The 15734-nt window shown below is 52.5% G+C and overlaps 1 protein-coding gene across 1 annotated transcript; it reads left to right on the forward strand.

The window, feature by feature from the left end:
• Window positions 1-562: 562 nt before the first annotated feature.
• LOC311317452 (homeobox protein MSX-2-like) lies at window positions 563-1417 on the forward strand (the record flags this gene model as incomplete). The annotated part of the gene is made up of 2 exons (XM_084448533.1): window positions 563-620; window positions 957-1417. The coding sequence occupies 2 exons, from the start codon at window positions 563-565 to the stop codon at window positions 1415-1417; spliced, it is 519 nt and encodes a 172-aa protein (XP_084304659.1).
• Window positions 1418-15734: the final 14317 nt, after the last annotated feature.

The following is a 15734-nucleotide window of genomic DNA, read 5'->3' on the forward strand; positions in this document are numbered from 1 at the left end:
GCTGTTGTTTACCTGACCTCGCGCTCAGGCGGCCCCTCGGGGCCCGGCCCCACCCCACTAGGTTCGGTCTGCACTAGCCAATCAAGAGGCTTCCTCTGAGGCACTAGTTTTGGCACACTTGTGATTGGCTGAGAGTTACAGTACTAAGCAAAACTTCTCTCATCACAGAGTTTACATTTTGAAAAGTGGTTCTCTCTGTGGACATAATTTAAGAGATGCATATTATTTTTATTTGACGGTCATATTAATTCGTTTGTCACGATTAGATTATACATCAGGAAACATGGGTTCGGCTCTAAATATGAGAGACGGTTTTACACCTGATGAGAACACGCAAACTAAAGCTCCGCAGCAGGTCCAGCGCTCAACTCCGGTGTCGTTTCTACCTTTCAGCGTGGAAGCGCTCATGTCAGACAAAAGGCCACAGCAAGACGCGTCGAAACGACAGGGTGGAACAATAATCGTCACATCAAAGAGAAACTATTCTTCTAAAACCGGAGAGTCGCATAGTCTAGAGGAGTTTCCTCACTTCGACTCGATCTCGCCAGTCAAAACAGAGACGATGGAACGCGAGGACTGTGCGTCTTGGATGTCACGGGTCAAGTTGTCACCGCCATCGCGTAAGTAGGCTATTCCATGTCATCGAAAATCACAGGCGCAGAAAGTAGAACATGTAGGCTAATTCACAGCATACAATTATAATGTTTGAATACACTAAGGGGGCTGATGAGGAATGCTCTGCATCTTTGTTCTGCTGGATAAATATCACAAACACCTCCAGAGGGCTCGTGCTTCCTTTTCACTTCTATTTTATTATGTTTAATTCTGTTATGTTCTGACTTACAATAACGGGCACATTTTAAATAACTTATTGTCATGACTTTCAACGTCTCAAAGTATTGTTCAGCGTGTCTGTCAGTTCAGTTGATATGCTTGTGGTCGCGTGCTGTGCGCAGGTGACGTCAGCCCCAACCCCTGTCCGCTGCGGAAGCACAAGACCAACCGCAAACCCCGCACGCCCTTCACCACCAACCAGCTGCTCTCCCTGGAGAGGAAGTTCCGTCAGAAACAGTACCTGTCCATCGCTGAGCGGGCTGAGTTCTCCTCCTCCCTGTCCCTCTCCGAGACCCAGGTGAAGATCTGGTTCCAGAACCGCCGGGCCAAAGCCAAGAGGCTGCAGGAGGCCGAGTTGGAGAAAATCAAAATGGCTGCCGGCGTGGGAGCCAAACCTGGCGGCATGCTTCACCCAGCTGCCTTCTCCTCCTTGCCGTTCCCGCTCAGCGTGAGTGTGCAGGCAGGCGCCCCCGCGCTGTTTGGACCAGGGGGGCACCTGTACAACCGCAGCCCCATGCTCCCTGCACCACACCTGGGCCTGTACGCCTCACCTGTGGGCTACGGCCTCTACCACCTGTCCTGAGAGGACTCCGCGCTCACACTGTGTGTGTGTGTGTGTGTGTGTGTGTGTGTGTGTGTGTGTGTGCGCGTGCGCGTGTGTGTGTGTGTGCATTTGAAATAGGCTAACATTTATATCAATGCATCTTGCTGGAATGAGATCCCTCATGGCCTTGAGTTCTGCCTGGAAGTAGTGGGATGACCAACGTTTGAATACTCACCGAGGTGCCTTGATTTGGATGGAAACTATCAAACATCCCAGAATACCTTTCTAGTTCTCATAAACTTTTGAATGATGAACAAGCCTGTGCCTAAGGAGCAGTTTGTTATGTGTCCCTACGGTTTGAACCAAACCATTGTCAATTCTGGAAACTGAGAATGAGAGGATTATTGATTTTGCTCTGATTCTTTTTCAGGAATAGCAGATTAGTTTTATGATACATTTTATTCATTTGCATCTTTTCCCCATTTTACATTGATATGGTCGATGGATTATTTTGCATGATTGGTGGGTAATGGATGTGATTTGAATGTCAAATTTATGAGTCAATTTATTTTAATCCTGGCCTACAATCTTAAGCCACATATTTCTGATACTTCTAACTTCTAAATTCCATATAGTGCAACATATTTATTTAATAAATGTAATATATAATATTTTGCTATATGTACCGGTCTTTGTAAACAGTTTTGATATAGCAATTAAATGTTTTGTAGCAGAACATCTGGTCTGATTTGGTGCTTGGTACCTTTTCCTGCTCTCTAACAGAAAAGTATGCAGGTGGTTTTTACTCAAATAATGCTAATTTTCTATCTTTAATCCCAGAAAATCTTAGTCAGTTATATCATATAATTGTATTATTATGAACACTACTCAGTCACAGTTTACACTGTTGTCAGAGGAGCGGTATATTACTGTAGATTTATCGAATTGAATGAGTCATTCACACAAAACAGAATCAAACAGCCAGGTTAAGTTGAAAGTGAAGCCATGCTGTTGCCACTTTAATTCCCTTTAGATTGACTTTGGTACCAGTTGGGCAGTAATCTGTGAAAGCTTTGAAGTGGCCTCTTTGCAGTTTCCCCTTTCATGTTGGAGGGCTTAGTAGAAATTAATTAAACGATGCCATTACATGACGAACCATAATATATTAGTCAACCTGGGCAGCTATTTAGCTCCCATAATCCCTCTCTGAAATGCTTAAGATTAAGAATGTCTGAAAACTGTTAGTACTGTATGACCTTAACAAGCTTTTCCACGGCAGTAAGAGCATGAGTTTGGTTGTGTGTGGGGGGCCATCTGGGTGGCCCAGCTCAGAGGCGTTTGGCCCTTTTAATGGATATTTACCAAACTGCGTTTCCTTCAAAGGAAACACGTACATTTATGCAGACAATGCAAATCACACACCTCACATTACAGTCGTTTAATTAGCAGAGACTGAGTTCTGTGCTCCATTGCACTCTTTCCATAATCTGTTGACCTTTAATGAACCCTCTCTATCAAACACACACACTCACACACACAGATCCTCTATCTCTCTCTCTCTCTCCCTCTCTCCCTCTCTCCCTCTCTCTCTCTCTCTCTCTCTCTCTCTCTCTCCTCCTGAACTCAGTAACACTGCTAGATGCCAGCCTCTACCTCGACCAAACCCTGTCTTAATTGTGCTTATCCCCCCGATTCTGATTCCAGAGCGCCATAGCTGGTGGTGAAATGATGTGTGTCCGTAACGATAACGAACTGGGACATTAAATGAGTGGGTCGCCCCTCCCTCATCCTCTCTCTCTTTCTCTCTCTCCATCGCTCTCTCTCACTCTTTCTGTCTGACTGTCTCTCTCTCTCCATCGCTCTCTCTCACCCTTTCTGTCTGACTGTCTCTCTCTCTCCATCGCTCTCTCTCACCCTTTCTGTCTTCCTCTCTCCCTCTCTCCCCCCCCCCCTCTCTCCCTCTCTCTCCCCTCTCTCTCTCCCTCTCTCTCTCCCTCTCCCCCTCTCTCCCCCCCTCGCTCTCTCCCTCTCTCTCTCCCTCTCACCCTCTCCCCCCCTCTCTCTCTCCCCCCCTCTCTCTCTCTTTCCCTCCCTATCTCTCTCTTTCCCCCTTCTCTCTCTCCCTCTCTCTCTCCCCCTCTCTTTCTCTCTCTCTCTCCCTCTCTCTCTCCCCCTTCTCTCTCTCTCCCCCCCCCCCTCTCTCTCTCCCCCCCCCCCCCCTCTCTCCCCCCCCCCCCCTCTCTCCCCCCCCCCTCTCTCTCTCTCCCTCCTACGTCCTTGTTGAGACAGCAGCCCGTTGGCAGCCCAGACCTGAACCCTTTGGAGCCTCACTTCCATTGCCACATATTTCACAGTCCATTTCCTCGCCTCCGTTTTTAAATCAAACGCGGGTGTTTAGGGCGATGGCGCACATTCCCTTGATCAGACTCAGGACCCCAGGAGGCCAGTCATGTTCTGTAGTCTGTCGGGGTTGAGAATTCTCACAGACTAATGTTGGCCTGCCTGTCCAATGCTCCACTGTCTCTCAGGCTATCTTTATCTTCCCTAAACACCTACAGTACTGCTACTGTGTCAATCATATTCCGTTGGTACAGCTCTCTAAACAACCGTTTTATCACAATGTGTATGACCTCAACCCTGCCAGTGTTAAATGTGTCTGACCTCAACCCTGCCAGTGTTAAATGTGTCTCTTGAAATAATATTGATGATATACAGAACTATCCTATTTACTTTTAGCTTAACTTGCGTGTTGCACTACTACAGAACATCCACTAGATGTCACTCATCCTCTTTGGACTGACTAGGAAATTATCATGTTGAAGGCCGGGTTTGCCTGCATGTGACTCATTTCAAACACCTGTAGTGGTCATAGATATTTAGATAACAGCTGTTTATCTCATCAATTTAAGATGAGACCCTGGTCAGGGTACAGTGGCTCTCTAGAGCGAAGAGGAAGGACATGACTTAGTGGCTCCAAGACCTTTAGGTAGCTGTTTGTCTGAGCCAGGAGAGCTGGTAGGACAACTTACTCAAGCATCACAGAGCCCGCAGCAATTAGACCCTACGGTGGACGGTATACATAAAAGCACCCAAGTCTCAAACATGGACATGTTCACAACATGAACCTAGTGGCTAGCTACCTTCTTCTCTGCTACCAAAGACAAAAGACAAATACTCTTCTACATCTCCATCATCGAGTCCATCCTCACCTCCTCCATCATCCTGCACAACTCCAGGACCCAAAGCCCTTCCCACTCCGGCCATCACCTCTTGGTGCCCCTCCCCTCAGGCAGGAGGCTGCAGTCCATCAGGACCACGTCTGCTCGCCACAGAGGCAGCTTCTTCCCCACAACCATCAGCCTCTTCAACAAGGCTGGTGTCCCCCTCTGATTCTGACTATGGCTCCTCTATGTATTTCTTCCCCCATAAATGCACTGGAAAACACTTGAGGACATTAACGAGGTAGCCTAAATGTAATCGAACTGAGTTGAACACTGAGTTTAATCGAATTTCCCCTGTCTCCGTCAGGAAAGTGGTAAAGTCTGGGAAAATGAGAACCCAGGAAGCTGTCTCGGAAGCTAATGGGCATCTGAATAAAGAATAAAGTTTGAAGCATAATTTGTCAGGATTTCTCTTGTGTCATTTCATTTGTATTGGCAGCCTTCAGACACTGAAATGTGGAACTGCCCCCCCGTGGTCTGAATATTTGGCAACACTTGATAATGACCACATTTTAAATGCCTTTATAGACCATGTGTAGATGATTAACAAACTATTAATAACTGGTTTGTAAACAAATGTGTTTGAAATTGTATTTATTAGGATATACCCCTAGAGATGATCTTGTTTATTAGGATATACCCCTAGAGATGATCTTGTTTATTAGGATATACCCCTAGAGATGATCTTGTTCTCGAGGGGGTCTTTAAAAGAAATGATCAGTTAATGATGAACAGAACAAGGTCAGTGTTGGTTGATGTCCTGTAGAAATCCTCATCTGCTAGGGGGACATCGAGATGAAGAGACTTCCTGATTTACTAAACATTAACTGATGACCTTTTCATTGTTTATAAGCGTTAGTAGTTATTCAGTTAGCTACAAATTGTTTTATAAATGTTTCTAAAAGGATATTTATTATGAAGTGTGACTGTCCCCGTCCAGCCCGGCCGGTTCTGAGAGGTGACTGGGGAAGGGCTTCAGACACACACACACACTTCACACACACACACACGCACACACACACACACACACACATTTGAAGCTCAGCCTCCAAAAGAGCATCAGTATTGTTGTATTATAAAATATGACATAAAAGGACGTGGAGAAAGAGTAGTTGTTCTTTTCCACACCTCCTCCCCGGGATAGTGACATCTGACGAAAGACACTTGTGTTGTTTTAAGTGGTGTCATTAGGGCAGACGCTTTGATCCTGTCTTCAAAGCTGTTGAACAGGTGTGGAACAGTGGAACAGTTGTTACGGCTCGCATGCCCTCGCCTCCACAACCGTCTCCCTCTCTCCCCTCTGGGCCCGCTGCGCGCTCGGGGCGTCCTACGCGCTCTACCGCACGTCGCATCAGCCCGGGCATACAACGCTCTGGCTCTCCGGAGTTTCCCCCCACTACCGGGCGTTCCCCGTCTCCGGCCAGCTCCGCGGACTCGGCAGTCTCCTCCCTCTCCGGTGACGAAGAATCGGATCCCGACATGCCCAGCACATCGGCCCGTGCGCAAAGACAAGAACGGCGCGCTCGTCTCCGACGATGACGCTGGCGCGGCTCTACTCACCGGTTCCCAATTATCATCACCACACCTGTCCCTCGTTCTGCAATCACCTTCAACCTCTACAAGAACCTGGTCTACACTCCACTCATCGCCAGATCTTACCATAATACTCTTGTGGTAAAGTATAGCCTAGCCTACAATCTCCTTACCCGTATTTTGTAGTGTTTTTTCCCGTTCCCGTTTGTGATTACTCTCACTCACCCTGCCTCCCCTCCTCATCTCTCCAGTTCCTGCCTGACCCACGTCTGTACGATTACCCCGCTCCTGCCTGACCACCGCCTGTACGACCCCGCTCCTGCCTGACCATCGCCTGTACGACAACCCCGCTCCTGCCTGAACATCGCCTGTACGACAACGCTCCTGCCTGACCATCGCCTGTACGACAACCCCGCTCCTGCCTGAACATCGCCTGTACGACAACCCCGCTCCTGCCTGACCATCGCCTGTACGACAACCCCGCTCCTGCCTGACCATCGCCTGTACGACAACCCCGCTCCTGCCTGACCATCGCCTGTACGACTACCACGCTCCTGCCTGACCATCGGCTGTACGACTACCACATCCCCCTTTTTGATCTTATTAAATCGCCCCTCCGGGCTTTACCGTTCCTTGCCTCCTCCTTTCCTGTTGCGCCTGGGTCCCAAAACCAAACCCTCACAGTAAGACCTGGCCAGTTTGGACCCAGCCAACATGGAGGAGAGACCTGCACCTCCCGGACTACTCCAAGCCCTCCCACGGACCCAAGCTGAGCAACTGCAGCAGGTATCCGCCCAACAGCACGCCCAGGACGAGCGACTGAGGGGCCTCGCTACTCTGGTCTGCACCCTGTCCGACCAGGTCACCGCGGTCAGTGCCCGCCTGGCTCCGTTCCTGAACCCCACCGCTCCACCAAACCGGGAGCCCCATCTCGCCTCCCCGGCCCTCTACGACGGGACGTTCACCCTCTGCCGGTCTCTCTCGGCCTGCCCCGGCCGCCCTCGCCCCCCCAAACACCGCTGGAGAGGAACCCATGCAACTGGGTTGGACCCGACTGACCCCTGCAGAGCGTGAGCACCGGGAACAGAACGGACTATGCATATACTGCGCTAGCCCAGCGCACGCCGTCGACTCCTGTTCCTCTGCACCTCCCAGGGCGGCAAAAAGAGTAGGCTCACTCGCCAGGGGGTACCGAGTAAGCCGGCTCATCCATCCTCTATCCCGGACCCGTGCCGCCAGGTTCACTGTCACCCTCGCCTGGCAGGGGCACACGCTCTCCGTCCCTGTCCTCATCGACTCCGGTGCCGACGAGAACTTCGTGGACGTCAAGTTCGCCCACAAAGCGGCGCTCCCTCTCTCCCCTCTGGAGAGGCCCCTCTCGGCTTTCGCCCTGGATGGCCATCCCATGGGTCCCATCACGCACCGGACCCTGCCCCTCACTCTCACAGTCTCGGGTAACCACGTGGAGAACGTCCGCCCCTTCGTCATCCACTCTCCCGACGCTCCGTTCATCTTAGGGAGGCCCTGGCTGGAACTCCATACCCCTCATGTCTGCTGGAGCTCGGGGCGCATCCTCAGCTGGAGCACCACCTGCCACGCCCGCTGCCTCCGAGCTGCTCAGACCTCCACTCGGGTTGACCGGCCCCGTCCCGCTCCTCCTGACCTCTCCACGGTCCCTTTGATGTACCACGACCTCGGAGAGGCCTTCAGTAAGGAGCGCGCCCGCACACTTCCCCCTCATCGACCCTACGACTGCGCCATCGAGCTCCACCCTGGCGCCCCTCTCCCAGCCAGTCGTCTCTACAACCTCTCCCTCCCGGAGAAAGCTGCCATGGACACCTACATCTCCGAGTGCTTGGCCGAGGGCCTCATCCGACCATCTCGTTCCCAGGTGGCAGCGGGGTTCTTCTTTGTAAAGAAGAAGGGAGGAGACCTGAGGCCGTGCATCGACTACAGGCTGCTCAACAACATCACGGTGAAGAATAAATACCCACTCCCCCTCATGAGCTCCAATTTTGAACCCCTCACCGGTGCCACCATCTTCACCAAGTTGGACCTCAGAAACGCTTATCACCTGGTGCGTATCCGTGAGGGGGACGAATGGAAGACCGCCTTCAAGACCTCCCGTGGCCACTACGAATACCTCGTCATGCCCTTCGGCCTCACCAACGCCCCCGCTGTCTTCCAGGCCCTGATGAACGACGTGCTCAGGGACATGCTGGACGTATTTGTGGTTCTCTACCTGGACGACATCCTTGTGTTCTCCAGGAGCGCTGAGGAGCACGTCCAACACGTCCGCATGGTAATCCAGCGTCTCCGGGAGAACCGCCTATACATCAAGGCGGAGAAGTGCACCTTTCACTCCGCGTCAGTGGAGTTCCTGGGGCTCATTGTGGAGGGAGGCCTGACGCGACCCGACCCCCGCAAAATCAAGACCGTGGTTGAATGGCCTCAACCCTCTACCCGGAGGCAACTCCAGAGCTTCCTTGGCTTCGCGAACTTTTACCGCCGTTTCATACGGGACTACAGCCGGGTAGCAGCTCCCCTCACCCACCTCACCTCATCCCTGCGTCCGTTCATCTGGACACCGGCTGCCAGCGCCGCCTTCTCTGCGCTCAAGGAGCGCTTCACCACCGCTCCGGTCCTTCTCCATCCTGACCCCTCCAGGCAGTTCGTGGTCGAGGTTGACGCATCGGACACCGGCATCGGTGCTGTTCTGTCCCAGCGGTCAGTGGAGGACCAGAAGTTGCACCCCTGTGCCTTCCTCTCCCGCCGGTTCACCCCGGCTGAGGTGAATTACGACATCGGGAACAGGGAGTTGTTGGCGGTGGTGGGGGCCTTGGAGGAGTGGCGCCAGTGGCTTGAGGGCGCGGAACACACCACCCTCGTCTGGTCGGACCACAAGAACCTGACCTTCATCCGGGCGGCCAAGCGCCTCAACTCCCGCCAGGCGCGGTGGTCGCAGTTCCTGGGAAGGTTCGACTTTACCCTCACCTTCCGGCCCGGCTCCCGCAACGCCAAGGCCGACGCGCTGTCCCGCCTCCACGCGCCCGAGGCGCCCCCCGCGGAGCCTGAGACCATCCTGCCGACCTCGCGTGTCGTAGGGGTGATCACTATGAACATTGAGGCGGTGGTGAGGCAGGCCCAACGCGCCCAACCCAGTCCGGCCAACGTTCCTCCTCGCCGGCTCTTCGTGCCGGACTCGGTCCGGTCCCGGGTGCTCCAGTGGGGCCATGCCAGCCGGTTTGCGTGCCATCCCGGGGTTCACCGCACCCTCTCCTTCCTGAGCCGACGGTTCTGGTGGCCCTCCATGAGGTCCGACGTCCGGGAGTTTGTGGTCGCCTGTCCCGTCTGCTCCCGCAGCAAGGCGTCCCACCAGCCCCCGGCTGGCCTCCTGCGTCCTCTCCCGGTCCCCAGCCGTCCCTGGTCCCACATCGCCCTGGACTTCATCACCAGTCTTCCCCCCTCCAGGGGCAACACGGTCATCCTCACCGTGGTGGACCGGTTCTCCAAGGCGGTCCATCTGGTGGCGCTCCCCAAGCTCCCGTCCTTGCGGAGACTGCTGAGCTCCTCGTCCAGCATGTCTACCGGCTCCACGGTCTCCCCGGAGACATTGTCTCGGACCGTGGGCCTCAATTCACCTCCCAAGTCTGGAGGGCCTTCTGCAAGGAGATAGGCGCCACCATCAGCCTCTCCTCTGGCTACCACCCGCAGACCAACGGCCAGGCCGAACGGGCCAACCAGAGCCTGGAGTCCGCTCTCCGCTGTGTGTCGGCTCTCCACCCCACCTCCTGGAGCAAGGACCTGCCCTGGGTCGAATACTCCCTCAATGCCCTGACCAGCGCTGCCACTGGCAGGTCTCCGTTCGAGTCATCCCTCGGGTACCAGCCCCCGCTGTTCTCTCTCCAGGAGTCGGAGGCCTCCGTCCCCTCCGTCCAGGCCCACCTCAGCCGCTGTCGCCGTGTCTGGAGGGAGGTCCGCAGGGCCCTGCTCCGCTCCAACGAGCGCTCCTGCCGCGGTGCCAACCGCCGCCGCACTCCTGCTCCGGCGTATCGGCCCGGTCAACGTGTCTACCTCTCCACTGCTGATCTTCCGCTCCAGGTCCCCTCCAAGAAGCTGGCTCCGCGCTTCGTTGGGCCCTTCGAGATCGACCGTGTCCTGAACCCGGCTGTGGTACGTCTTAAGCTCCCTGCTTCCATGCGGGTACACCCTGTATTCCATGTGTCCAAGATCAAACCTGTCTCCTCGAGTCCTCTCATGCCTTCTGCCCCAGCTCCTCCGCCTCCCCAGATGGTCGACGGGCATCCCCAGTGGACGGTTCGGCGGCTGCTGAAGGTGCGCCGCCGGGGTCGGGGGTTCCAATACCTGGCGGATTGGGAGGGGTACGGCCCCGAGGAGTGCAGCTGGATCTCCAGGCAGCTCATTATGGACCCGTCTCTCCTCCGGGACTTCTACCGGGCCCATCCTGACGCCCCCGGTCGGTCGCCAGGTGGCTCCCCTCGGGGGGGGGGGTCCTGTTACGGCTCGCATGCCCTCGCCTCCACAACCGTCTCCCTCTCTCCCCTCTGGGCCCGCTGCGCGCTCGGGGCGTCCTACGCGCTCTACCGCACGTCGCATCAGCCCGGGCATACAACGCTCTGGCTCTCCGGAGTTTCCCCCCACTACCGGGCGTTCCCCGTCTCCGGCCAGCTCCGCGGACTCGGTAGTCTCCTCCCTCTCCGGTGACGAAGAATCGGATCCCGACATGCCCAGCACATCGGCCCGTGCGCAAAGACAAGAACGGCGCGCTCGTCTCCGACGATGACGCTGGCGCGGCTCTACTCACCGGTTCCCAATTATCATCACCACACCTGTCCCTCGTTCTGCAATCACCTTCAACCTCTACAAGAACCTGGTCTACACTCCACTCATCGCCAGATCTTACCATAATACTCTTGTGGTAAAGTATAGCCTAGCCTACAATCTCCTTACCCGTATTTTGTAGTGTTTTTTCCCGTTCCCGTTTGTGATTACTCTCACTCACCCTGCCTCCCCTCCTCATCTCTCCAGTTCCTGCCTGACCCACGTCTGTACGATTACCCCGCTCCTGCCTGACCACCGCCTGTACGACCCCGCTCCTGCCTGACCATCGCCTGTACGACAACCCCGCTCCTGCCTGAACATCGCCTGTACGACAACGCTCCTGCCTGACCATCGCCTGTACGACAACCCCACTCCTGCCTGAACATCGCCTGTACGACAACCCCGCTCCTGCCTGACCATCGCCTGTACGACAACCCCGCTCCTGCCTGACCATCGCCTGTACGACAACCCCGCTCCTGCCTGACCATCGCCTGTACGACTACCACGCTCCTGCCTGACCATCGGCTGTACGACTACCACATCCCCCTTTTTGATCTTATTAAATCGCCCCTCCGGGCTTTACCGTTCCTTGCCTCCTCCTTTCCTGTTGCGCCTGGGTCCCAAAACCAAACCCTCACAACAGTCCCAGCCTCATCCTCCATCTTGACAGCTAGAGACCGTGTGTCCATTCTGCCGCCACTAGCCGCTGTCTTATCTCTCTGTCTTCTGCGTTGTGGCACTGTGACGACTGCTGTTACTTGGTCTCATACTGTAGAAGGCGTTACTGACGGTGACCAGGGTGGAACAGTCCACTTCCTCTTGACAAATGTATTTATTGTAAGTCTGCTAAATAACTCAAATGTTCATGTAAAATATCTAGCTCTCCGCTGTATCTGCCCTCTACCCCTCCTTCATCTATCTCTATCCCTCTTTAATATCTCTTTTCACTCTCTCCATCTCTATCTCAGTCACATCTATTCCCTCGATTCGCACCCGAACTTGAGCCCCTCTCTCCTTTGTCTCGTCCACACCAGCGAGAGGAAGCTCGAACAGTCCACGAGGTTGCAACCGTTTCTAGAAGAAAAAAAAAGAAGAAAAAAAATCACTTATCTAAAATTAAATGTACAGTAAACACCCCTGTTGCACTGTCCTGACTGTGATGGTCAGTAAACACCCCTGTTGCACTGTCCTGACTGTGATGGTGGAAGAATACAGACGGTCAGCTAAATGCATGACCTGTTTCTAAGGACTAAGACACAAATGGATGTTTTAGGATGGAAGATGATGTTGAACAGTTCCGCATGAAGGGCAGCAACAGAGGGGACAAGTCATTAGGGGGATGGTGACTCACTGCTGGATCTCTGTGAGAGAGAAAAAAAACTCCCCCACACTGCTTTCTCTCGCAAGGGTTTTCACACACAACACACACCCCCACTCCCTCTGGCCTCTAGTCCTGCAAGGATGTGGCTTTGACGTCCACACAGAGAGAGTCTTCTCTAGCGTCAGCCCTCTGCTGGACCTCTGAAACCTGCCAGCGCAGGAAGTGACATCGCCTGCCTGGCGTTTAAGGGTGTCTCGATCTCTCTATCTAAGCAAACACACAATAAAATGAAAATGTCCCTTTTCCTGACGAATGAACGAACACAGAGACCATGTGTCCAGATGCATTTTCCATTCTGCTGCCACTAGCTGTTGTCTTATCTCTCTCTGTCTTTAGTAGGTTTAGTAGGTGTGACCCCTGATCGAACGGGGTTTCCTTGAAGACCCGCGAGGGCTTGTGTCATTACGAAATAACTCAGCCAGGGGGCACGCAGCCGCGGCGGTGTCAAGTGAATGAGCGTCTCACAGTAACGTCCAGACATTGGCCTGTAAGATGTTTGGCTCCCTGCCAGGGCGTCTGTGAACGGTGGCCATCTGCAGCCTCCCCGATCCCGGGCGCCTGCTCACAGACCCCCGGAGTCCTGAGATCCTGAGTCATCAGCCTCTCGCATGGGCTCCACTGTGCCCAAGCAGACTTTGCCCTCTAACAGCTGCTCTGAATAACACACACACACACATCTACAAACCTACCCCCACTCCCCCACACACACACACACACACATCTACAAACCAACCCCCTTACCCCCCCCCCCCCCACACACACACACACACATACACACACACACATCTACAAACCAACCACCCCCCCCCCCCACACACACACAGCCACAAACCAACCCCCTTACCCCCCCACACACACACACACATGCACACACACATCCACAAACCAACCCCCTTAACCCCCCCCCCCCCCCCCCCGCACAAACAATCACACACTTATACACGCACACACACACACACACACACTGGATCAGAACAAAGGCTTTTGGCATTACTTGTCACTGATAAGCAACAGGAGAGAAAGTCTGGCTCGTAGGGGCCGTCACAAGTGGTAATGAGAAACGCTTTGGCTTAATCCAATGCTTTCTAAGTGGCTTAATCGCACTTTGTTCACATAGTCTGATTCAGGAGATGATCTGGTTCCTGAGCCTGAATCTGATTCCATATTAATAGCCCTGGCGTATTCACAGCGACCGCAGGGCAGGTCTTATGGGAGTTACAGTGGGTGGGTGTGTTTTGTGGATTAACAGCAAATGCAATATGTGTGTGTACACCATAAAGCGTATGATTCAGCAAAGCGGGTTATGCCGGGGTGTTTAGTCACACGGCAGAAGAGATGAATGTGGGTCAAGGCTACACAGGGAAACGGGCTCAGGGACCAAAATAGGCATCAACAGGCCAGATGACACAGGCCAGAAAACACTCCGCCCCTCAACATCTCTCATGGTGGTACAAGCCAAGTTAACATCAACTCCTCAACATCTCTCATGGTGGTACAAGCCAAGTTAACATCAACCCCTCAACATCTCTCATGGTGGTACAAGCCAAGTTAACATCAACCCCTCAACATCTCTCATGGTGGTACAAGCCAAGTTAACATCAACTCAACATCTCTCATGGTGGTACAAGCCAAGTTAACATCAACCCCTCAACATCTCTCATGGTGGTACAAGCCAAGTTAACATCAACCCCTCAACATCTCTCATGGTGGTACAAGCCAAGTTAACATCAACCCCTCAACATCTCTCATGGTGGTACAAGCCAAGTTAACATCAACTCCTCAACATCTCTCATGGCGGTACAAGCCAAGTTAACATCAACCCCTCAACATCTCTCATGGTGGTACAAGCCAAGTTAACATCAACCCCTCAACATCTCTCATGGTGGTACAAGCCAAGTTAACATCAAGCACAGGGTGTAATCTTACCAGTCTCAGTATGCTCTCCTGTGAAACGTATCGTAATCTTTTTTTTTATTTTTTTTCTAATTAACACAATTATTAAATACATAATTGTGGTTTGTACCAGTTTGTGTTAGGTCATCATTCATTTTAAAAGTGTATTCATTACTTAAACTAGGCTACCTTTAAAAATATATATATTCATAATCCACCAATGGCACAACTCGTCCGTCGACCTCAACTATTTCCGTTTTGATCTGTTACCGCAAAAAAATGAGATCTGACTGTAGCCTACTGCTCAGTGCTCAACAAGCTACAACTAGACAACCTGCTCACAATGGCTATAAAAACAATTGACCACTTCTTCATGAAAAAACTAAAACTAATGAAGAAGCTACCACTCGAAATGACACCGCAGCAGGTGCAATCGCATGCAGAAGTGCTCCAGAGGCTATCGAAGCTAGCACTAGCACTAGCAACATCACCATCGGCAAGGAAGCTTGCACCAGCAGGCAGTTGCAGTTTGATGTTGGGTATGGCCTAGTGCTCGGTCATAAAGTCATACTGACATGCTTGTGGTGTCTAGATGCAGTTTGATGCGTTGTGCATATTGAATTGTCATACGGATTTCTTATTGGCAGGACTGTTCACAACTGGCATTCTTTGTAAATAGATGGGACGGGACGGCAGAACTGGGTTTTTTTCTCATGTCAAAATGTTGCCCCCCCTACTCCCAGAGGGTAAAATCGCCTGAATGCATTTTGTTGGTGTAAATCGATTAAGTCATGCCACAGAAAATGTTGTTTTTCCTGCTAATACAGTCAGTGTGCTTAAACAGCAAATAAATGAAGTTGATATCTAAAGCTAATTTGATATCAAAAATATTTGAATTTACTAACATTGTAATGAAGAGCCAACGTTCTGTAAAAAAAACAAAAAACATCTTCATCGGGACGCGAACCCGGGACGAAAAGTCACATGTAAAAAGCCTTAACCGCTCGGCCACTCCCCCAGGGAAATGGTTGAAGGTTGACTACAGGGGATCTACATGATGAAATTTCTTTTTTGTTGTTGTTGATATTTATATGACATTTCTGCTTTATTAGGACAGGACAGTGTAGGAGGACAGACAGGAAAGGTGGGAGAGAGAGAGAGAGGGGAAGACATGCAGCAAAGGGCGTGGGCTGGATTCGAACCCTCGCCGCTGTGGTAAGGACTGGCCTTTACATGGTACGCGCCCCGGCCCATTGAGCCACCGGGCCGCCCACATGATGACATTTCTGCAGACAAAAGACTCCTGCTCCCGAGATGCTAAACGCATGCAAACACACTCCACTCGATCGCGTAAAATTATCAAGAGAGATCTCAAGACATACCTTTATAGTCTAGCCTACAATCACTAGCCAGGACCTATAGACACAGAAAGGCAGCCTCCAGACTGCTTGTGAATCCTTGAATACATTGGTGTCGATCCTGTTAT

The sequence above is a fragment of the Borostomias antarcticus genome (assembly GCF_949987555.1).
Source record: "Borostomias antarcticus genome assembly, chromosome: 14".
NCBI lineage: Eukaryota > Metazoa > Chordata > Actinopteri > Stomiiformes > Stomiidae > Borostomias > Borostomias antarcticus.